Source organism: Acanthisitta chloris, unplaced genomic scaffold, assembly GCF_000695815.1.
Source record: "Acanthisitta chloris isolate BGI_N310 unplaced genomic scaffold, ASM69581v1 scaffold4743, whole genome shotgun sequence".
NCBI lineage: Eukaryota > Metazoa > Chordata > Aves > Passeriformes > Acanthisittidae > Acanthisitta > Acanthisitta chloris.
In genome coordinates, this window is record NW_008664160.1 from 106,526 (window position 1) to 130,893 (window position 24,368).

The 24,368-nt window shown below is 41.0% G+C and overlaps 1 protein-coding gene across 1 annotated transcript in view; it reads right to left on the reverse strand.

The window, feature by feature from the left end:
- Window positions 1–24,082, reverse strand: part of LOC103798924 (chromosome unknown open reading frame, human C14orf80) — a gene marked incomplete at its 5' end in the record, with an annotated part of 69,670 nt that extends 45,588 nt beyond the window's left edge. Inside the window, 3 exons of the mRNA XM_009071211.1 lie at window positions 5,231–5,401; window positions 17,214–17,416; window positions 24,004–24,082. Of these exons, the coding sequence (XP_009069459.1) occupies window positions 5,231–5,401; window positions 17,214–17,416; window positions 24,004–24,082 (453 nt within the window). The remainder of the gene's footprint in view (window positions 1–5,230; window positions 5,402–17,213; window positions 17,417–24,003) is intronic.
- Between the last annotated feature and the right edge of the window lie 286 nt (window positions 24,083–24,368).

Sequence of the window (24,368 nt, forward strand, 5' to 3'; positions counted from 1 at the left end):
TGGGTAATTATCAACCCTTCCTTGCAACTTCAGAATATTTTAGCGTTCCTTTCCCAAAACTCACTTCTAGTGACAACCATCTGTCACATGTGCAGAGCTATGCGAGTTTAAAAATAAAAGAGAACCTCCCCACACAATGTTCTTCCTCTCTACTTGCCACTCCTCTCCCTGCTGCATTCTTGCGTAACTCTGGCTGCCAAACCTTTGGGCCTCCAGCACCAGGAATCAATTTCAGCCCCTTTTCTGTGGCAGCAGCAGCATCACTGGCTAAAGCCCAAAACAAATATTCTAAAGCTGTGACAACAGAGGAAGATGGTGTTCTCCTGAGACCAGGCTAGATGGATACTGGAATAATACTTATATTTTTACTGTTACTATTAACCACAACACACTGAAGATAAAACAAGGCTTAAAGAGGGAAACAGTACCAAGGTAAAAGAGGCAGGTGAGAGGATGAGAGACAGAGCATGTATAGATGTTGCTTGATGGCACTGGAATGCACCATGGTGGAGGCAGGTCTGATTTCACCTTACACTAACCTTTGCATGAGTGTACAGGCACAGCTCCCCAACTTAGCACCAGTTCTGGGGAGTTACCAGTCCCAATTCCTCAATGCCCTTGAGCTTAGACAGCCTGGTCTCCCTGCTAATTCACCTAAGAGGAGATGAAAAGGGGGCTTGTGCATGAGAGGAAAAAATTCCACTGCATTAAAGAATGCACTTCAGAGATTTAATGACAAATTCATTTTAGGAAAAAAACCCCAAAGATTTTCAAATCAAATAGACAAAAACATATATTATTAACCAATGTTGTAATTTATGGAGCAACATGGCAATTTGTTCGTGTCAAGATACAGATGCATCTAACAATTGCAGTTCAGCTCACTCATAAATAACTGGCAATGAGGTAATTACCCAGCACCAGTCTCTGCCCTCTATTATTCAGAGATCAAGACTTTCTCCTTGTCCCTTTACTCCTACTACATCATCAGATATATAGATATGACCAATCCAATCCACTGCACTACATCTTATTTTATATTGTTTATCTCAGATGAGGCACAAGAAACCACTCTCTTCATAGGTGGTAGTTCTCAGTGCTGCTCTGCATTCTTACTGACAGAATACAACTCTTGCTCTTACAGTTCCCAAGCACATTACAACCATTACTGTTGCTTTATTTTTTTATATTCTTATTTATTTTTTATTCAGGTGGGACATTAGGAAGAATTTCTTTACAAAAAAAGTGGTTAGACATTGGAATGGACTAATGCCTAGGGAGGTGATGGAGTCACTGTCCCCTGAGGTGTTTAAGGAAAGACTGGACATTGCACTTAGTGCCATGGCCTAGTTGACAAGGTGCCGTTAGGTCATAGGTTGGGCTTGATGATCTCAGAGGTCTTTTCCAACCTTAATGACTCTGTGATTCTGTGATTTTACCATGAACTCGTAATTCCAATTATGTTAAACTCTTCTTCTATCATCAAGAATTCCATTTAATATCATTTTATCCTTACCAGCCTATACCCAAAGTCCACAATCAGATATTCATCTGCTTGACAAAATTCATCTCTGAACCTGATCTAACCCTCCACTATTTCAGGCTGGAAGACAGCTGAAAACACCCCTAAGAGATCCATCAGTTTTCCAGAAACTCACTTATTCCAGCATTTCTTTTCATATGCTGATTGTGGCACAGTGTATTTAACAGCCCCCAAAAACAATGTCGGCTTTAAACTATACATGTTCCTACCTGTTTTGTCTGAAACTATGCAAGGCTTCTCATTCACATTTTTTAGGGCAAAGTGGCAATTCAAAGACTAAACAAAAACAGCTGCTCTCTCCTATGAATTCAAGAGGGATCAAGAACCAGGCAGAGAGATATTCCTCTGGCATTGACAGAAAAAGGAAGAAACAGAAGAGAAGGAACCAAGAGGCAATACCTTAACACAGTAATTTATTCTTCACGTTTCCATATATTTGAAGGCGTATCGGGTAAATATGTACCACTGAGAATTGAGGGAATTATAAATATCGGGTAAATCGGGTACCACTGAGAATTGAGGGAATTATAACGGTATTACTAGATTATACTTTCAAAGGGAGCCAACCTGTCCACGTTTAGAAACCATTATAATGTTACTCAACAGCTCATAGCCTCCGGCTGCAAAATTCCTCAGCAACAGAGAGGTAAAGATTTCCCTGAGGAAGTCTCCTGCAGCAGGACATGTGTGCATCTGTAAGCTTCAACATGCCTTCTGGGAGCTGAAGTCACTGAAAAGCAGCTCATCAGGAGAACTAGCAAAGAGAAACAGCCAGTCAGATCACCTAACAAGCAATTCCCAGCACTTAACCAGCTGCAGTTCCAGGGAGGCTTTCCTCTTCAGCAACCTACTCTGGGTACTGCAGAACTTCGTATCATCAACTTTAAGTGGTGCAGGCAGGAAAGAGTAGATAGAGGGGATGGAGGCCCCAGCAATATCTGTACTAAAAAAATACAGAGTGGAAGTGTAGTCATCTTCTGAATAAGAACATATTTTCCAACTGTGATGTGTTTTTCTCTGAAAGGCCCAAATAGAGAATATGGTATTTTAGAGGCTGTGTGAGTCACAGAATGAAATCTGGAAGTGTCGCCACTAGTTGGCAAAAATTATAGCTCATGATCAGCAGTAAATAAGACCGTTGCGCAGTTGAGATACATAACCTGGTAAGTTATTAAACAGAGTGAGTAAAAGCCATAATTATCACTTTGTAAAGAAAGTCCTCTGTAAATCTGTCAACATAATTAAAAAACATAACACTCATTAGCCTTTGCATACTGTGTTTGTGGTTTATTAGAGAAAAGCAGTAGCTGATATAGAGGTCATATTGTGTCAGCTCAGTCTTTTAACACACAGACTAGTTTAAAAGTTTTGAAGCAGATGCAATAGTACAAACGATTTCTCTAGAAAGAGTCAGGAAATATCTAATATTGTTTATGCACCTGTTAAATTGTGTAAGTATGTAATATTTTGTGTAACCATAAAGGTTAACATTAATGTGGCACTGTAATAAAGCCCCTTCCAAAGTCACCTCTACCTTTCAATTCTCCTGCTTTTAATTCAGACTAAAATATAAATCAAAGCACTGCACTTTATTACAGCTCTGCACAGAACTCCCACAGTTGCATACATGTATTGAGGACACATAATATCAGTGTGGGTTCACACATGGAGGAGTTGGGCTCTGTTCTATTCTCCTGTGCATACACCCATGGTGGCAGCTCTCTACACACTGCAAATCACAGCCACAACATGAGAATCACCACCAGTTACTGCTTTCAGCTTAGTCCAGCAATGGCTGCTTTTGGAAACTGGATGAACACAACAATATTCTCCCTCCTGCTTATTCTTCCAGATTCTGGAAATTGTAGTCCAGGGAACCACAGCATAACTAACCTCTCTCTTATATTTGTCTGACTGTAGCAGTTAACTTTAGCAAACATTTTTCCTTGGATAGCCACAGGGGGGCAAAAAAAAAACAAGTCCAAGTTTATTTCAAAGGACAATCCCCACAGGAGGTCATCATCTCCTTATCTCCCCTGTCAACAAGTTTAGCATGTTGCCCAATCAGCATATCTCTTCATTATTTCAGTGCCTGATCTGGACCACTGAGAGTATCTCTGTTTGTACTTAAGGTCCCAGCTTTGACCTGCTCTTAATTCTTCCTTGGCCTCATTAACTCCAAGCTGAGATATTGAAGCTGCCTAATGATTTACTACTGTCAAGTACTACATAAATCAGAATACTGATGATGAGTTATGGAGGTAGTTGCCTCACCCACTATAAAAATCAGCATACCTTAAACAGAGATAGTTGATCAGAGGGAGAAGATGCCAATCATCTCGTTTGAGTTTTGTATCACTCAGCCACCTCTCCCAATAGCATCACAGTCTGTAATCACAGTGCAAAAGCCAAGGACTGCACCTGCACTTACAGTGAATTGCTGTCTTTGTTCCCAGATCAGGGAAGCACAGCCGCAGTGGGCAACGAGAAGCAAAAGGTTATTTTAGATGCTGCACACACAGCACCTGATAAGGCTGTCGACATCTTCCCTAGCAATCAATTTGTGGAAAGAACAAAACATAACCTCATTATAGTTCTCAGCACTGCTCTATCAGACACAGCATTAAAACCAAGAAGGCATCTTCATCCTTTCTGATCATCTTTCATCGTCATCTTTCTGATAAATGTTGTTCTTTGAGGAGAAATTTCCCCAAACCATTCTTAGTCTCAAGAAAGGTTTTCAGTTTCCCTAGCAATCAATTTGTGGAAAGAACAAAACATAACCTCATTATAGTTCTCAGCACTGCTCTATCAGACACAGCATTAAAACCAAGAAGGCATCTTCATCCTTTCTGATCATCTTTCATCGTCATCTTTCTGATAAATGTTGTTCTTTGAGGAGAAATTTCCCCAAACCATTCTTAGTCTCAAGAAAGGTTTTCAGTGAAGGCTCTGGGTGCAATAATAACTGGCTCCATTTAAGCTACCTGAAGAGATAGGAATGGAAAAATATGGAGCAGGGAAAACCTTACTGAATAACTTTTAGGACTATCTTTAGAACCAGGTCTTTTAAATCAGTCTCTGCAGTCACCACCACTGTCAACTTTGGGACTGAAGGCTGTTTCCATCCTAAACAGACACAGTGCTCCCAGATGTCTGTGCATTTCAGACAGGCATATAAAACACATCATTCATAAATGGGAATAGAACTGGAATCTTAGCAATGTAGAGACTGCTACTGATTCCTGATTTAAAAGCAGGCAGATTTGGGGTTCTGCTCAGTTGTTCCCTAGTACTCTGGAAAGGGAAATTGCATATATTCAACATTCTGAATCCACATTTCCAAGGAACTTAGAGTTCTGAATTACTAATTCTTGTCCGTGGGACACAATGCTCTGTCTTTTTTCTACCAGGCTGAAAACATTCTATAGCTGCAGAAGTGACTAATGTGCCAACGTCCAAAAGAGACTTTTATACAATTATAACCTTACAAACACAGTATATACTGCATTTTCTCACAGTTCTGCTGCACTGAGGAAAGGTCAGAGGTATTTATATTTAGAGTAATTCACTCTTACCTACAGAAAATGCAGAACCAGCAAACAAGAATAATTTGTACATTTAGCTCTAGCTGACAAGGCTTTTAAATAATAAACAATGTCATAGTGAGTTAGAAGAATCATTTACCTTGTGCAAAAGTTTGCATTGCTCTTGGTGCTGAGCATGCAAACTGCGCCACTGGAACCTCAGCCTCCCACTTAACCACTGAAGGTATCGAACATCCACTCTGTCTTCCATCCCACATTCTGGTGCTGTTTCACTTGTACCTTTCTGTCTGTTAAGCAGATCATCTTCACACTAAAAGCACAAAAGAATACCAAAATGTTTTTAATTAGTCCAAACACTTTCGAGTCGTTCAGCAGTGAACAACATACAAGATATATAGGCCAAAAGATGAAAAAATAAAACCAACAAAAGTAAGTCAATTTCAGCAGCACAGAAAAATTGTAATCTTTTAGAATACAGAGCTGGGAACAGCCTAAACAAATAGAGAAGTGTGGAATAAATATCAGCTTCTCTGCTGTGAGGTGGTGAGCTATCTCCTCTCCCATCTTTCATCTTCCGTACCCAGGAAGACACAGCATTCCTGAAACAGTAAGCATGTTCTTCACCCAGATGGGAAAAATCACATTTTGATGAGACTCTTAATATGTCAAACAACACAAAAACCAGATTTAGCTCCTCCAGTGTCTTCCCGAGACCCTATTTTGTACACCAATGACTTACACAGGAACAAAACCGTGGGTCTGTGCTTACCCAGCTATTGTCCTTTCTCCATCCAGCATGTGCTATTTGTGGGTCTGTGCTTACCCAGCTACTGTCCTTTCTCCATCCAGCATGTGCTATCTGGCAGGATAGAGGAAAATAAAAATCATGCAGCTGGCAATGGCCAGGACTCCACAGAGGCATTCCCAGATACAGTTGTATTGCCTGTCTTTCTTGTTTTGCCTTTGCCTAGAGTAATTTGGAAGGGAGAAGCAAAGAGTTTCCATTTGTTCATCTTGTCCCACTTTCCTCCTGCTGCAGATAAAAAAAACCACCAACAACCAACACCTTCATCTTCTGGATGAAATTTGTGCTTGGCCAACAGCATAAAGCAAGACATTTCTGTCATATCTCTTTCCCAAGGAACATGGGGGGAATTCCACCTCTCTCAGCCTCTTGCACAAAGAGAACACTCCCATGTACAAACAGATCTCTCAGTTTTCAGCTACAACTCCTGCAGATTGAAAATTAAAAGGGCAGGAAAACATGGGTAGTTTTATTTCTGATGCCAGGAACACCATTTAAATTAAGGCTGAGCTGTCAACTTCATACAGCCTACAGAAAGTGCATACAATAAACACAACCCATAATGCCATATCTTTTAACTAACACGTATCATTAGAAGTAGACATAACTGCAAAGCCCTGGTTATTCAGAACAGGTGTTTGCCAGTTAAGGAAGTGTCTCCTAGTTCTTGGGACTCTCCAGACATTTCTTTAAAGTGGAAATTTAAAAAGCCTACTTGAAACATGACTGTTTTCAAGAAAACACTTAGGCAGATATTTGGACCCGTAGACCTTGATGGTACTTAAACATATGTGCTTTCCTGCCTCACAGACTTCCACATTCAATAAAATCTTAAAAAGATTCAGTTGGCAGGCAAAGCTTGAATGTAGTTCCAATTTGGATCCTAAACTAACAATGCAAACTGTAAAATGAAGAGAGTTAAATCTTGCCTTAAATGCAGATTTCAACAGAAGCATATCTATAACCAGGATCAAATAACCCCCTAATGTCTGCTTTAACCTAAATATCACCTCTGCTGACAGAGTCTCTAATGCAATGAGTGTCCCTATTATTTATAAGCACAAAAATGCTGTTCTGGTCACATAACAAAATGTATCAACATTACAGGTTTCTCCCCTTTGCTTGTGGCTCAGATAAATGCATGCTATAAATCACAGAGGTCCAGGGGTGGTAATGGGCTTTTCCTTTTAAAGGCACAGATTGATCTTTAAAAAGAAACAAAAAGACTACAGTATCTCCTTTGTGTCCACTGCAGTGTCCCTCTTTTTCCTCCAATGCCTTCAGCCCAGGGCTCCTAAACCAAGGCACTGTGTCCTAGGGCAGTTCTAGCTAAGTACCTTCATGGTTCAGATTGTCTTGCCCCAGCCAGGATAAGTTTCAGCACTATGAAACCACACAGATTATGATCAAGCTGTCCATAAATATGATAAGTCGAGCAATTGGATATTAGTCACTACAGCAGAGAAAACACATGTGTAAATAAGATTAAAACAGCCCACATAAGCAGCCAGAAAGCCACAGGACCAAAGACAGACTTGGGAATCCCAGATTAAAATCTGCATTTTCCATAATTTACAGTTTGACTCTGACTTCCCTGGTCACAGGTTTCAGAATGGCACAAATACTGCTCTCCTAGGGATTTATTTCAGGAAGGAATGGCATTAGACTGGATTGCTTTGGCAGTACAGTGACAAACAGCATGCAGAGCTAATTTTATTGTAGCAACCTGCCCTATTAATATTAAAATAAGGAAGCCAGCCAATGCATTTTTAACAGGATCTCTCCATTATTTATTTCACAAACTGCACAAAAAATTTACTTTTGCTATGAAATACTTAGCCTGGCATAAAGTAAACAAGGTAAAAAAAAAAAAGGTCTTGCATATTATACTGTGACCTCAATTTCTAGTCCCATCTTTACAATCTAAGACTATTTACTGCTCTCCCAGTGGGAGAAGAATCACTAAAATACCAGCCCAAGCTAGAGCCTTTGCTTCAAATATCACTGTGAATTTATCTAATCTATGCAGCAATGCAGGTACACACCTACATTTACTTCTGAGTTACAGAGGTGGTATTTTTTAGTCCAATTTATAAAGAGAGCAGCCAAGGCAACTACCCAGAGACCTCGATGGCCTGCCCACACTTGGAATGCTCCACACTAGCTCTGGAAGAGAATTTCATAGCTACTTACCACAGAAGTGTTTTGATTCCAAATTGTTTGCGGCAATTAATGTTTCTCTTTGATTCTGTTTCAGGGAAGGGATGTACATGGATCCAGACACAGAATGGTGCCACAGGCTCGCAGTAGGAAAGACACATCAACACACATCCATACTCTCATCACCATGTCAAGTCTTTTTCCCATTGCACTGGTGATATCTGAGCTAGACTTGTCAAACTGGACCATGTGGACCTGCCAGAGCATCTGTGGTTAGTGTAACTTAAGCAGAAGCTAGAATGAAGCCTCTCAATTCCACTCCCACTGTAACTCACCCCAAACAAGCTTTCTGTCCTAAAAGCTCAAAATACTGCTCTTAGAAAATCTCAGTACCCATTTATTTGCAAGACTCAGAAAAGCAAGCACAAGCCTGATACAAGAGACAAGCATATATTTACATGAGCTCTCTTCAAGCCAATTCCTCAACTATCACCCTGCCCACGCTTCACAGAACCAGCACTTCTGTGTAAGATCCAGGTAAATAAACAGCTAAGCCCCATAACAAATACACATTCTAGGACACCACCCATCACCACTCCAAGGTAGCTCACAAAGTACAAAACCTAGCCCAAGCTCATAAATACATCTCTGGCTTAGTCAGAGCTAAACTTGGTTTATGTCCTAAAAGTATATATGTAAAAACTTTTGCAAGGCAGACTAGAATTCAGCCTCCAACACCACACGAGTTTTGCCCTAAACATTCCATCCCAGGCTATTTCAAGTCCAATTGTAATGAAGAAAGGCACCATAAAATACTCAGAATGTGTGAACAGACTTGTGCTTAGACAATGCAGCAAGTGAAAGAAAAAGCCAACACAGCCAAAGTCCTCATAGCAGAATAGTTCCGAGCAAAGAAGTCAGATTCATGAAACACAGTGAACTGAAAAAAAGCCATCAGATATAAAAGTAGAGGAAAAGAATAAGGCCTGAAAGAAAGCAGGGTGTGAAAAAAAACACATGGTGATATATCAACTTTCATTCACATTCCATACATCTGAGCAAACAACTTGCATGCAACGTGCTTAGAGAGAAATTAAAGATTAAGAAGCTTCAACTTTTATAGTAGAAATGAAGCTGTTCTTTTTTGGTTTGAAGTACAAAGCAACCCCATGTTACCAGAAATCAGAGAATAGGTCTCCCAACAGTGGATGGAGATAAATTAAAAAAGTACTTCACCATATAAATAGTTTATCAAAGAACAATGCAAACATCAGTGTGTTTGCAGATATGTGAGAAAGGAGCATTTTTTGCACTACTTGCTCCATTTGAGGATTTTAGTGACCTGGTATGGAGTTGACCTTGCTCTGTTTGTACACTTTGAATTAAACAAACTCCAAAAACTGCTTTAATGCAAAATTCCTTGCAGATTTAGTGGTGATCTTGCAATATGTCATAAGCAGCACTGCAAAGGAAACCCTTTGTTGTGCAACTTCATCACACTTTTACACTTTCTGTACTATTCCCACTGACATGGGAATCTTAACACTTATAAATTCTTGCCTTAATAAATTTACTATGCCCTGTACATGCAATGGAAAAGGCCTATGCTGCCTGCATTACTGAAAAAGGAGGCTATGGCAGGGCTATTCCCCCAGAGATGCTGTTTTCTGACTATGAGCTGCCACCTGTCGGCACAGGACAGTCCCCATCCGCCTCCAGCTCATCCCGGCGAGCTGTGGCTTTTCCCTGGACACCTTCCAAACCTCTCCAAGGATCAACTCTCTGCTTCCACATCTGGACAGCCAGCAAACAACTTGCTGCTCACTCTGCCCATGGAGCAACAAGCCTACTGGAACATGGATAAGCCGTTTAACCCATGCATATGTGCACTAAGTCAACTCCCTGACATTAATCCTTGAGCAGAGCAACCACCAGGTGAAACCCTCAGTGCACATTCCCAGTCCATTCCTCACCTGCACCGGAGTTACTCCGGGTCTAGACAGAAACTATTTACTCTCAGTTGTTACTCAAATCTTAACTACACTAAGCACACAGCCTGGAATCACAAAGGTGGGGAGGGGCATAGTTATATCCTCCCTGCAGGGCTCAGGAAAGGCAAAGCAATCACATAAATCAAACCAATAAAGTGCTTCTGCAGCTTTTACTGAGCACTCGTTCCGAACCGCTCATAATTCAGACAATGGTTTTGATGTGACACAACATATGTTAAGTTCTGTAATTACACATCTTTAAATGGAACATAATTTTTTTCTAAATTAAACACCATAGCCAGAAATAACAGTATCAGACATGCTTTCTTAATTAATACAGTCATATATCTATCTGCAGGAGGGGAAAATGTGAAAAGGAACCATCTGAACAGATGAATGTGAAAGGGACAGCACTATTTTCATTAATAGCACCATAAACAACACTAATTAGATTTCCTCCTAGACAAGGTAGGATCCAGATTAGATTTATGCATGGAAAGATAGATGGTGTAAGAACCCACTCCCACATGATGCACATACCAATTAAATCTCCAGATATTTGCATAGAAGAGAAAGTTTTCCACAAACATAAGTGCTCACAACATAGAAGTTATGCTCATAGCCTATTCAGCAATTAAAAAAAGAAAGCTAAATCCTGTGTTTCCGCAAGGCCTTTTAGCTTTTACATTTCAATGCCTTTTGTAAAAATTACTACTCACAACAGCACTCCCAAGAGCTTACTCTTGGCAAAGAGCAAAAAAGAGAAGGTGCTGAGGGAAGACAGAAATGTGAACACAGCTCTTACCCATGCCTGCCTTGTTCAAACAAGCCTGCCTGGCATTAGCCACAGGCCTGAGGCACTAGAGCAAGTCAGTCCCTTATCCCATCCCTCCTCACTCATTTGGGAGGTTATTTAAGAGCTTTGCAATACAGAAAAGCACTATGCCTTTAAAAAAACATGCCAGTGCTGCCTAATCTTTGGAGCTGCAAGGTTCTAAAAGAAAATTACAATCCCAATGCTCACTGTATTATGTATTCAGACAAAACATGGAAACTAAGTATACCAAGACAAACACGTGACAGGGTAGACCTTAACTCAGAGAGCACTGTGCTCTGCAGGGCTCAAGAAATGTAATACAGGTAATGCCTTGCACTGCATATCCTCTGCCTGCAGCTGCAACTCTGCTTGTCCATGTGCATTTGCTCCACTGTGGAAAGCTGAGGGGTAGAGGTAGCGAGTGGAGACAAGATGATGCAGCACACTACAGCAGCAGCACACCTGGAGCTAGAGACCACCAGGAGAAACAGTACCTGCCTTCCAGGAGAGGTGAGGCAGAGCTCTGCCACTGGGAGGAAGCCTGTCATGCCCCTCTTTGCATGCTCCTGCTGTCCTTTATTTCAAAAGATCCTCCAACGTCAGTTAAAACCTGGATCACTTAGGTTGGGACACCAAAAGCAGAGGATGTTCACATTTACATCAAAAGGCTGCCGAGCAAAGATAATCAGAAGGTACCAAAGGTACTGGCTGCTCCCCATCACTGGAGGGCAGGAGAGGCACTGAAATATCTTAAAATCCCTCTGTTTCCCCAACAGCCAAGGAAGGAGCTCCCTGCACTGGATTTCAGCGGAGTACCAGTATGACCATGCTAAACCTTCCTCTTAGCACACCGGTCCTCATCTTCCTCTCCTCACATGAAAGCTCAAGTGACTCCAGTGCCTGTTGGTGAACCCCACCCAGAACTCGTCAGCTGTAATGTCAAGTTCAGGAAGTTTTGCATTTATTTGCAATTCACACGTTACCAGCGACACAGCAGTTCCATAAATTATAAGCTTTTCTGATCATTTCAGACTTGTCTTTTAGAGCATTTTACTTTGACACACTGCCTGGAAAAAAAAACCCTACCTCTTAATTGTACATTCACTGTGTCAAGCAAAGATAAATGCTGGTAACTACACATTTTCCAGTGCAGCACAGGAACCTGTTTTTCATTGGAAAAAAAGATTCCATGACAAGTTCAAAGTATGAAATTTTAAAAAATTAAAAAACCCAAAAAACCCCCAACAAAAAAACCCACAAAAGATCAGAAGGAATAGCATGTACATATGTACATACAGAACAACAGGGAGACAATTTCAGCTATCATTTCTAACTTATGCTTTAACACAAAAAGAAATATAAAAGTGTATTTTCAAGAGTCCAAACTGAAGCGTGCTCCATTTCTTGTATGGCAAAAACAGATTCCTAATTTAATAATCTCTTTCACAAAGTATGTTTTAGCCTACAGGCAATGTCAGTAACTAAAGACAAAAACCAACACTTCAGAGTTTGTTACCTATCCACAAAGTGACTTTAGAAAGTAAAAAGGCAAAAACTCAAAATTTCAAGCATTTTCCCCCTTAGTTTCTGTAGATGTCTTTCCAGGGTGGGTAGCATTGCAACCAGAGTGCTACAACAGACTTGTCAGGCACACCGAGGTGAGGAGAAATTCTGCAGGAGAAACTTCAGGGGTCCTGACCCTCTATTTAAGTTTTGTGGATGACTCTTCCTTAACAGCTACTGAATCCAGCAACAATAACGGCAAAACAGGGCAAAAACACAAATGCTGAGAGTTACTAGGAAGACAGGAGGACAAAGAGAATAGATGTGTAAGCACAGGGAATAAGGGAGGGAAATCAAAAAATGAAAGCTGACAGACTAATATAGCCCATAAAGATCTGGAAAGTAATTACAGTTCTGAGTCAGAATCAATAAGGTTAATAAAATTCCCTCCTCCGTCCTCACTGGAATAGGTGAAGAGGTGGAAAAAAACTCAGAAAATTTATTTTCACTGAAACTAGTGCCAAAGGTTTCCTGGTTTTCTGCTGGGGGGAACATCAAGCTTGGCTGCTACGTTACCATTTTCCTCTAATAACATGGTTTATGGAACAGCAGTGACTGTCAAGTTTTCTGTAAAAGAAACTCATTTCAACAACAAGATTAGACCAAGCATAAGCCTTACACTATATTGGAAACAGCCAGTGAGCCAAACTAGACCATGACAAACAAAAGATGAATCAAATTGCAAACCTAAGAGTCAGAAGGCATGTTTAGCTTCGTTTTATCCCTACCAGAAGTAATTAAACTGAGTACATTTTGGCATGCTAGAGACACATGCATGAATTCCAACTACAATAGTCATAATAGCTTTATTTGTTGATTACTATAAATTCACAAAAGGGGAGAGGCATCCAGTTTCCTTCAGAGGGCAAGAAGCAGGCAGAGGGAATTAGTGGAGCCAAGAACCAGTGTTTGTACAATGTATCGTGGTGATAATGAGGGATATAACATCACTACGCTCATCTAAAAAAATCAACAGCCTCCACACATGATTAAATTACAGGGCACACAGATTAATTTCAGCTATAGAAATAATGCCAGTACAGGCAGTATTCCACCCTGGAGACAGAGAGGATATGTACTCAGAGAGTACTGCTATTACCTGCACAAACCATCACAGATTTGGAGAAAGCTGGGATGATGTCACTAAAATTTAAAAGGCAAGGTAAAAAAAACTTAGTCAAATACTGAACGTGCTAAAATGGCAAGTTTATATCAATTATCTGCTTCTCAAAGAGAGAGAATGAGAACCTCCCAGGTGTGCCTTACAAGTTCAATGAAACTGAAATCTGTGTTTCACCTACATGTTTTCAGATGTGTCTTGTACACTAGGATTTTTTTATCGTGTAAATAGGAATCAATGAACAGCCCTTGAGAACAATCTGCCTGTACATGATCACCAAAGCAACAAAAGACACTAAAACTGACATCATGACAGTGCATATCTGAGACAGAAATCCACAAGGGGTGTTAAAAGCCTTTGCAGACCGTGTCCACCAATTAATCTCTCGGTGCTTTACGGCAGTAACAACAGGAGAGAATTCCCAAGTAGACACTTCAGTAAATCGATGTGAACCTCCAATTCAGATTGTACCTAAGTCTTTACAGACCTAATAGAGTTAGTGATGACTTCTTTTAAAGAGTTGGCCCATGTAAGGTTTGAGCTCTCGCTGCCTCTGGAGTCTCCAAGCTGCTGATGGATCAGCACAGTAAATTCAGAGAACAGACAGACACTACTGTAGCCCAGCACCAGAGTCTGACACGCACCACCAATCCCCTCCTCCCTCTCCCATTCCTCCTGCACAGCAACACAGGTTCCAGTTTGCTCTTTTAACTTCCTCCCTGACTTTTTCACCTAACATACAAAGCAGCCAACCCATACACCATCACAAGCTACTGACCATACCTACCCTTACCAACAACAACCTCAAGATGATTTTTTTATTACGTTAGCCACACCAAGCACTACCTCTTACCACCAGTGCTGAGTTTATAACTACAAGAATCATTTAGCTTTGGATTCTGAAGATGTAAGTGCATGTAAAAGTCAGCTCTTGAAAGCTGTTCCCAGCTCAGGATCTAAAGAGTATGAATTGAATGCAGTGGCTGAGCTCCATGTCCATCATGTGTCATGAATACCCTTGTCCCTCTATAAATAACCACCCTTCAGAGCTGATGGAAGTGTTCAATTTGCAGGGAAAGAAAACTGTGTTGCTAAGGAACTGCAAAGGAAAAAAAGGCCAGAGAGTGGTAATCTGAAACGAAATTAATTAATTTAATTGGCCCTTGATACGTTGGGTATTTGGCATATTATCAGCAGTTTAGCAGGCTGCAGGCTTTGTTTCAAACTTAGGCTGAAAGAATAGACAGAACATGATTGTACCCTTAATTTAGGGATTAGCTGCATTCTCTCTTCTCATGCAACAGACCCTGCTCACTTTTGTGATTTCTGACAAAATTTTAAAGGCAAACCACATAAATATCAGTCTGAACTACCGCTATGCCTACAGTTATTGAGAGTCATTTTCTGCTAGATGAAGACAAAGGGTAAGAATTTTCTTCAAATTTACCCTCACTAGTAGACCAACAGATATACTCTGCAAGCAAGTACTGGCTTACATGCTTTGCTCATTTGGCAGAGATCTCAGCAATGCACAGAACCAAATACTGTATCATGGACCTTTGTTTTGCAGCATTTTCAGTTCTCTGAAGTATTTTCAATTGTTTACAATCATTAAAAAGGCTCCATGCAGTGGAACATTTTTCAAGCTCTTCTTCAGCCGAGAATTTCAGTAGTTTTAAAGAGCATTTCTTTTATTTGTTTTTTTTTTTTTTTGAGACATCTTTCTCAAGTGAAGCTTTTTTCCCCCTCTTCCTTTTCCTTTTTCCTTCAATTTATTTAAATAGCAGAGACATCTCTGGCATATTTACCAACGGCCCTATAATTTGTAACATATCTTCCAACACTTAAGCTGAAGTACCATAATGCCTGATATTTAACATTCCCAGGTCTAAAAATCCAGTACTTCAATTGTTCAAGCTGTACTTTAACTTACAGGATGTCAGGTAGTGAAGTGAGAACACCACCTTCTTCCTATGATTTTGGGGCTGCCTGACTGATGAGCTTTGCCACATGTTTATTTCACAAAATGACAATAACCATCAAATAACAATATCTAACAATAATAAAACTCCAACACTTTTATGCAACAAACAACAGGCTTTCCTCAGTGGTTTACAAGGAGCTGACTTGCTAACCAAGAATCACAGACTATTCATAGCTGGAAGAGACCCACAGGATCATCGAGACCAACTCTTGGCCCTGCACAGGACATCCCAAAGAATCAGACCATGTGCCTGAGAGCACTGTCCAAGTGTTTCTTGACCTCTGTCAGGCTTGGAGCTGTAACCACTTCTCTGGGGCACTGTTTCCTCCAACCACCCTCTCAGTGAAGAACCTTTTCCTAATATCCAACCTAAACCTACACTGACACAACATCTGGCCATAAATGAGTTGTGCTCCTCTCCCACCATTACCTCCTTACATCCTTGACAATGTGTTCCTAGATCTTTATTTGGTTGGCTCTTACAAGAATTTATAAAAGATAAGACCTGTCCTTCAAAATTCCATTTGTTTTAATTTTCTTGTGATGGAGAATCACAAGACCCACTAGTAATGCTCTAACTACAATCTAGCATTTTTTTCCACTGTTCTTATTGGAGCATGAAAACTGCTGGATGAACACTGTACAAGAAATGCTTCCATTAACACAATGAGCTTCACATACGCAACCTAACTCCAACTTCCAGTCTATAAAATTTTTGTCTGGCCTATTGAAAAATATTTTCCAGACTCTTAAACCTTTCCAAACATTGTTTTGGACAGCTACTGAATAAAAACATGAAATATGCATTCCATGCTTTTGGAGACACAGATACAGCAGGTTAGAATTGTAGTGAAAGACACACCAACAAACTTATCCATGTGGCCACAAGAGATAACACAGTTATTTCCATAGTTCTTTCATCCCTTTTTGGGAAATGCAAAACTTAAGACTTATAGAGAAAATAACATAGGTGCTGCCCCACTTCTTGAATTCATGTCACATTTTACTCATCACTCTTTTGTGTGGGTTTTGGTCTTTTTTTTTATTATATCTATATACTGCAGCTAAAGCAGACACACAGCTATCCTTAGCTTACTTCAGAGCAGATTTTCTATGTACTAACACCTTTTTATTGAGGGGAAAAAACAACATACCCCACTGTGTTCTCAAAGAGGCTACAAAGTCATAAGCTACCCAGAGAACAGTAGCTGCCATTTGAGATCTTGGTGTTTTTGAGAAGCACTACTGGCCTTACCCTTACCACTTCTACCCAGTGCCAACAAACCCAGCATTCACTGCTAATCTGTTTGCCTGCACTGCAGAACCACACACGGTACAGTGTGGAAGCTCAGAACTCAGAACCAGAGAGACTGAAGACATTCACTTACTTGCACTCCTCCACACTGGCCTTACTTATATTGGAAGTACAAATCATGGAGTTCAGGAAGGGGTGGGAGTTTGAAAAAGAGAAGGAACCCAGATCACCTGCACACAGAAAGCTTAGAGAAGGGAAAGAAAACAGGTTCCAGATGCTGGCACCTGTAAGTTGTTTTTAAAGCTGGAGTAAGTAATTTATTTGTCAGTGTACCAAGATACCACACATTACACTAGAGATAACACAGCTGCTGTCACAGGACATTACTTATGGGCAGGCTAAGGTGGAGGGGGACACACATGCTCACCGTGCACACAGAGGTTTCATCCCCAGTCTTTACTCTGTTCCGAGCCAAAAGCTGCTCCAGGAGGCCAAGTCTGTGCAGCAGCCAGGAAAACGCCAGCAGCAGCTCCCGACTACCCGCTGAGCCGTCGGCAGGGAGCTGATAGAGTTCTGGCCTGCCATAGCCATGGTACCACAGTGCTGATTTTACAAACTTAATTTGGTTATCTGAAAAGAAGAAAACAATCGAGAGTAACACACTGCACTAGTCAATGCGTTTATCCATTCAGTTCCAGAAATTGCTGCCTCCTCTGAGAGCAAGACTTTTAATCAAGTCTCAGTTTAGTGGAAGACAGTGGGGACTACAGTCTTTATCAACAATTGGTGAAGGACAGGAGGTAAAGGGTAAAACCCTTCTTTCTGCTGCCCCATTCTGATCTATAAGAACTACTGCTAAGGGAAAAGGAGAAATTCAAAGTTGAGATCAAAGCCAGTAACAACCTCTTGGAGCCTAACAAAGGCTAAAAAAGGTAACTAGCCATCCCCACTATAACAGGACTCCAATTCACCTATTCATTTTTTATGAGCCACCAAGCAGGCTATGAATTAGTAAACACTCTGAATCACTTTACTCCTGAATCAAAGTGGAATTTAGAGATAGGTTCACAGCCTGCTGCAAATCTCTGAGCACCAGTGAGCAGACAGAGATAATACAGCGTACCACATGGGCTATTAAATTCTCAGGAATGAGCTGATCCATATTCCTTCACACCAGCAAATGTTACCTGACAGCTACAAGACAGGTACTACAGAACTGTAAAATACTGAGGAAACACAGAGGAAGTTATTATTAAAATAGTTTCAGCCTAGGAAGCCTCAGTTCTGTACTAAATCAAAACTATAACAGAGAACATAATTAGGGGGCACAATGACAAACAACACATACGGGCAAAGAACCAAGACTTGTAAAAGGAAGTCCTGCTCAAAAAGTTTCTCAAGTTCTCCAAAGGCAACAACAAGCAAAATGATTAAGGAAGATTCAACCAATGCAGGACATTTAGACTTCTTAGTGGGATTCAACTAGCACAAACAAACTAAAGGCACTGTGGTGGAGGGGGAGGAAATGCCCTCGAATCAATGACAAGTGCCCAGCAGACAAGAAGCAGAGGGCAGGAACAAACAGTGGTTTCATATGAGGGCCCTGTGCTAAACAGCTGTTGTTCAGACAACTCAAAATGACACTCAGACAATGTGACAGTGACAGAAAACCTGGTGCTAGTGTGATATTGCTCAGAAGTAAGGAATGCAGGCAGATCATGAAGCACTGCAGAACTTCACGAGTCCAAGCTTTAAAATGACAGATAAAATTATTTTTAGAATGAATGAGAAATGATGCACACAAGGAGAGAAACATTGCTAACTTTACTGACATAACAATGGACTCTGAGCTGATCACTGGACTCAGAAACACAAACTCAGATGATAAGATTTTTAATGACAATAACACAATTGGTTCTCACCTGCATCCAAAAGCAAACTCAATGTGAGAAACCTAGAAAGGACACTAAACAGAACACGGGCAACAACTTATCATCAATGTCTATACCCACTGTGACCCTCACATCTCTAACTCACAGAGATATTTTATTTTTGCAGCCCTATAAAGGCCACAGATGATTTGGAAAGAAACGACAAGTACAATCACAAGCACAGAACAGCTGCATTGAAAGAATTGATGAAGTATGCCAAGATGACCAAGAATGGATACAACAAAACTCTTCAAAACCATGAGTGCTGTAGAATGAGTGAAGAGGGGATAATTTGATTGCACAAGATGAAATACAAGAACTACAAGCCACCACAGTTAGCAAGCATCTGAGCTAAAACAAGTTAAAGAGGTGTCTTCACATATACAGCAAAGCTCTGAAATTTCTGACCATGGGACACTATGGATTCTGAAAGTTACACAGGCTCAAGGAGGAACTGGATTTACAGAACAGGAGTTCATGGGAGCTTATGAAACACACATATATCCTCTCTGGATTGGGAAGCCTGAGATGTAAATTATTAGAGCATTCACTTTTGACAGCTGTCACAGCTGGGTGGCACTTGAGGAATTTACAGTTTGATGCAGTTTAGGCATTCTTACAAAGCAAAGAAGAAAGCTGCTCCCCTTTTCCCATGTAATGCTTCAATATCTCCACAAGATTTCCTAAAACAAGTACACACAAAAATTACAGGAAGTACAAACCTCGTGCAATCAGGGATTGTCACTGCTGTCCTGAATTCACTCACCAATTCATCATGTTACATACTCCTTTGCCTGCTCCTTGCCACTTGTGGTAAAAGCATCTCTTAGCATGGACACACATTGTTTCTGTGTCTAGCACTGACTGCTGCAGCTCAAAAACCACATAATGACCAACTTCAAAACACCCAACAAGAAAAAAATCTTGTTGCTATCAAAAGGAATTTGCTAATTACAAGAGACTCCCACAGTAAAGAGAGGTTGATTTAACTTGCTTTGCAAAATGCTAAGGGAGTCCTACCCACCAGGAGTAACACAAAGCCAAGACACAGGGAGGATCTACAAGCTGACCTATGGCAGTAACCTCAAAGAAGCAGCAAATTGTCATAGCTCTGCTGAGGCTGGAAGGAGCTGAAGGCCTAACGAGCCACCAAGCCCTTTGCACCTTGACAAACCAGAGGAAGAGATACTGCTTGCACTGTTTGATCAGCTTTAGGATTTAGGGAAACAAAGAGTGCAGAACCCCAAGGGATCTACTTCCAGAGTGCTCCTCAGTCCAAGTACACAGCTGAAACTGTTACCAAATTACTACATATCTTCAGCAGCAGGAGTGGAAATACACAATGGGCCACGTGAAAGATACAAATGAATTCCTGAAAAAGACATTAATCATGACTGAAGAACCAAAAACAAGATCAGGAGAATGATTAAGCAGGTGACACAACAGGGCAGAACTACTAATGTTTTGCATAGCAGGGCTTCTGCAGAGACACATGGTAATTTTAAACATAGCTTGTTTCTGCATTACAGGCACAAAGAGGAAATCCAAAGACCTAAATCACTCCTTTGCTCTTTCTGCAGAACCTGTGAGTGAAACAAGCAGCTTCCCTTCATAATGTCAGGGTGGCAGAAATTCCTGTGGGTTGCTAAACGTCTTGCTGTAGATATGCACTCCAATCCCTCACACACAAGAGGAGCACTCACCTATTAAGAGATTTATTTTGATCACTCCTGAACATTCTCACAGGAGCAGGATTTTCACGATGTCCTTTCCTTTTCTTTGTGCATTTCTCAAGAAAGGAACTGCCATAACAGGTAAAGGTAAAAATACTCCAAAAGCAGGAAAAATCAGTACATACTTTTCTCCTTTTTCAAAGCAAACAAGCATCGCATGCTGCCATCTGCAGTTCAGGGAGCTCCTCGAAAAAATCACATCGCAAAGTGAAGGAATACAGAGCAAGTCAGGTGGTTTTTTCCCTTTATCATCCTTTTCCTGCTCAGAAATACCACTCAGGGACGGATCCACCAAGGCAATTCGCCAACTGAATTTCTGTGTTGCTCTGGTCCTTTATCTCCACATATTTTATGTCTCCCTCCGTGCTACACTGCCCTCACATGAGGGTACGAATGGTATTCAGTATCAGGCAGGAATTGTGGGTGAGCAGCCAAAGCATGGACCTAAGAGCCTTTCCATGACCTTCGAGAAGTCACCTTTTTTTCCTCAACTCTAGTTTTCCTCAGCTCTACAGCGCTCTACTTAAAAGGCAACAGTGCTCAGGTAAATGGCAGTAGAGGTTATATGAGCACCCAGGACCAAGATGGATTCCTCCATAACGAGCAGCCAAGAGGAAAAGCTATCAATCAGACAGCAGATAACACCAGTCACTCAAACCCTTCCTCTTTGACAACATCTTCATATGGCATTTCATTAGGATTAGGCAATTCCTAGAGAAAGACCCGCACAGGCCTTCCAACTAATCCCCTTCTCCATGCACATTACTCAGCACATAAAACCAAGCTAGGGATGAACCTCAGGGTTCAGTGCACTAAAAACTATCCTTGAGCTGTGCTCTTCTGCTTTATGAATCCTGCTGACTATTTCCAGTGATTTATAAGATGATATTCAAATAAGGGCTATGCACTACCCTGGCAGGATAAAATAGAACTATAAACCAAGTACAGGAACAGACACAGATACATTACTTCATGCACTCAGGCAAGAAACACCTGCACAGCTAGTGGTATTATGGGAAATTACTACTGCAGAACATTTTCTGCTTCATTTGTCAAACAAACAAAAATATATTGCATCTCCAGACATCCTTCCCATACTATAAAAACTGAATTGTGACTACAGAAAATAAATGCTTGCTCCAAGTAGTTAAATGCACATTGCATTTCTACCTGGTGTGGCTGTCAGGTTGTTAACCAAGTTTGTCAGCTCTCAGCCTCTGTGAAGAACAGGCAGCATGAACCCATTAATAATGGCTTCATCAGTAAGGTTATGTCCAGAGTACTGTCACAGCTTACTCTGACTTGTACCCCACTGACGACAGAGCCACTGTTATGACATGTTTAAGAGGCTGGAGTGTATGAATGGCTTCCCACCAAAGTTTACAATAAGTGCTTTTCACTGTGTGAAGAAAAAAAATCCTTCCAAAACAAGAAACCAAGAGTCATTTGCAGAATTTTATAACCACTGACTGGCAGGCTTCAGTGGGGTTTCTGGTTTCTTTTTGCAAGAACACAATAGTTCCTACATTTTAAAACGTCAAACTGTGTGGATGTTTTTATGTTCAATTTTACAACTGTTTTATTTTCTGCTAGCTAGGCAATAAAATACATCAACCCTTTAAAAACATGCTGTGGAAATTTTTTGCTGAACAGTATCACATCACAACCATAACAAGAGAATGATTAGGAGCTCTTCTATTCAAAGCAAAACTTAATCTACTCTAAACTTCACCCACATGACAAAATCAGATAAAAAACTGACTAATAAGAGTTATTAATTCAAAGCCAAAACACCTTCAAATGTAGGTCTTGCTCTTCATAGTGAGAAGAACCACTGTGACCCCACGCAACACATGTGAACTACCAGCCAAAGTTCAAAGGTTCTTTTGAAAAAATAAAGGATACAAGACCACTGGAGAATGGCTTCTCTTTTGCAAAAAGCTGTTCCTATGCACACAGCAACCCTTATACCGAAGGAGTCTTCAGGGCCTTCCTCTGGAATCTGGCAACTGCTGCTCTCCTCATTTCAGTTAGGATAATTAAGAGGTTGTACAAAAACAGCACAAAAAAGAAAGCCTGATCCATGGACTAAAGCACTAGGCTTGGATTAAAGGAATCAGTTTCAATTCTCAGTATCCTGTACAAACCTGAGAAAGTTATTTAGTCTCTATGCCCAAGGCTTCTTTCATTTGCATTAAATACACAAGAGACCAGAGCAGGGACAGAGAAGAAAAGCCGTATAATATTGATCGTGTTCGCAGCAGACAACTCATTCACTCGCTAAGCAAAGGTGATTAGAGTCACTTGAAAAACAGTACAGCTCTCCTGCCTGAATTTCACCTTTAATCACCAAGTTGTGACTGAACAAATTTCTTAAAACTCAGCTCAGTAGTTCTGAACAGAACCACACATTCCTGCCTCACAAGCCACCAGCAGAGGCTGGGTTTGTTCTCTCTGGAGCCAGCAACCTGCCACATGCACATGGAAAGCCTGTCTCCAAAGGGTACAGGCAATTAGTAAGGGAGCAGCCAGGATTCAATGAGGTTGCATTTGTACAGGACTACATCCACAAAGCTGTAGGAGTCAGTCAATAAATTGACTTACCATACACAGTAGATTGTGGCTAAGTGGGAAAATAAAAACAGCCAAAATGACAATAGCAGCCCTGTGAGTAACACAGGGCCACACTGATTTTCTGCTGAGCTACCAGCAAAATTATGCTGGTTTTGCTCCACACTCCACAGTGCTTAACCTTTTCTAACTCCATTTACAGAGCCACCAGACTCCCAGCTCTTCAGGGGCTTAAACAATGTTGCTTAGGGTTTTTTGCTTTCAAGGACAACAGTGGATTTTAAGTGGTTTTGGTCTGAGGAGACCTTGATTCATCACAATGCCATTCTCAAAACCTCCTCTAATGAAAAGGCTCTAGGATAGACATGTTTCAGGAGAGAAATCTGGGGACTAGTGTTGTACTTGGAATAACATACATTTAAGAAGTAAACAGTGCTCTGCCACTGGAAGAAGCCAACCACAATCATCTCCTTTCTGGACTAGTGGCCCTGTCCATAAAGATATTCATGGTCCCCCTAAAATAATCACACAGTCTACTTTTTCTCTAGAATTCAAAACATTGCCTTTATTGTTCATAATTCACAGCTCTGACATAGGACTTGACAGAAAATTAACCACAGAATCATGTGTCACATGTGGAATGGGGAAAGAAGGAATCAAAGGGAAAAGAAATCTATTTCTGTAATTACCCCTGCAGATGCTGAGAATGCATAAGATCATTGCAGAGATTTGCCTGCAGCAAAAAAATATCCAAGGGAAGCAAGAGCCTCAAGAACATCCCAGTCTCCTGGACAAAGTAAGTCAAAGGGGAGCAAACCTACCTGCCCAGCTGTGATGCACAGTAAGCTGGTGGCACAGGTATTCAAAACAGAGAGCACTCCTTACAGGGAGCAAGGAGCCAAAGGAAAGGTGCTACAAAACCAGTACCAGTACATCCAGGGACAGATAGAAACTGGATGGTCAGCCAGACTGACCGGGTTACCTATGGCATCAGACTCTGTCCACTTGCCTCCGTGGATTTGTTTCAGAAGTGTGTAAAGCAACCTCCAAAAATCCAGGCACTGCAAGAGAAAGAGGGGTGAGGGGAGATCAGCACACAAAGTATCTACCACATATTTAGTCTTAATTAGGCAATTAAACCTGTATCTGAGCATCATACATGGGAGAGCACATCTGCATCCTGCCAACACTGTCGAATCAGGCAGGTATCACCTGTCTTATGAGTACTACCTACAGGTGGGGCACCCAGGAAGAGAAGGGCTAATGCTGGCTGTACAGAAAGACCTAGCACCTCTACTGTGAGGCACATGCACACAGGAGCACAGCTTTCAAAAGCTGCTCTGATAC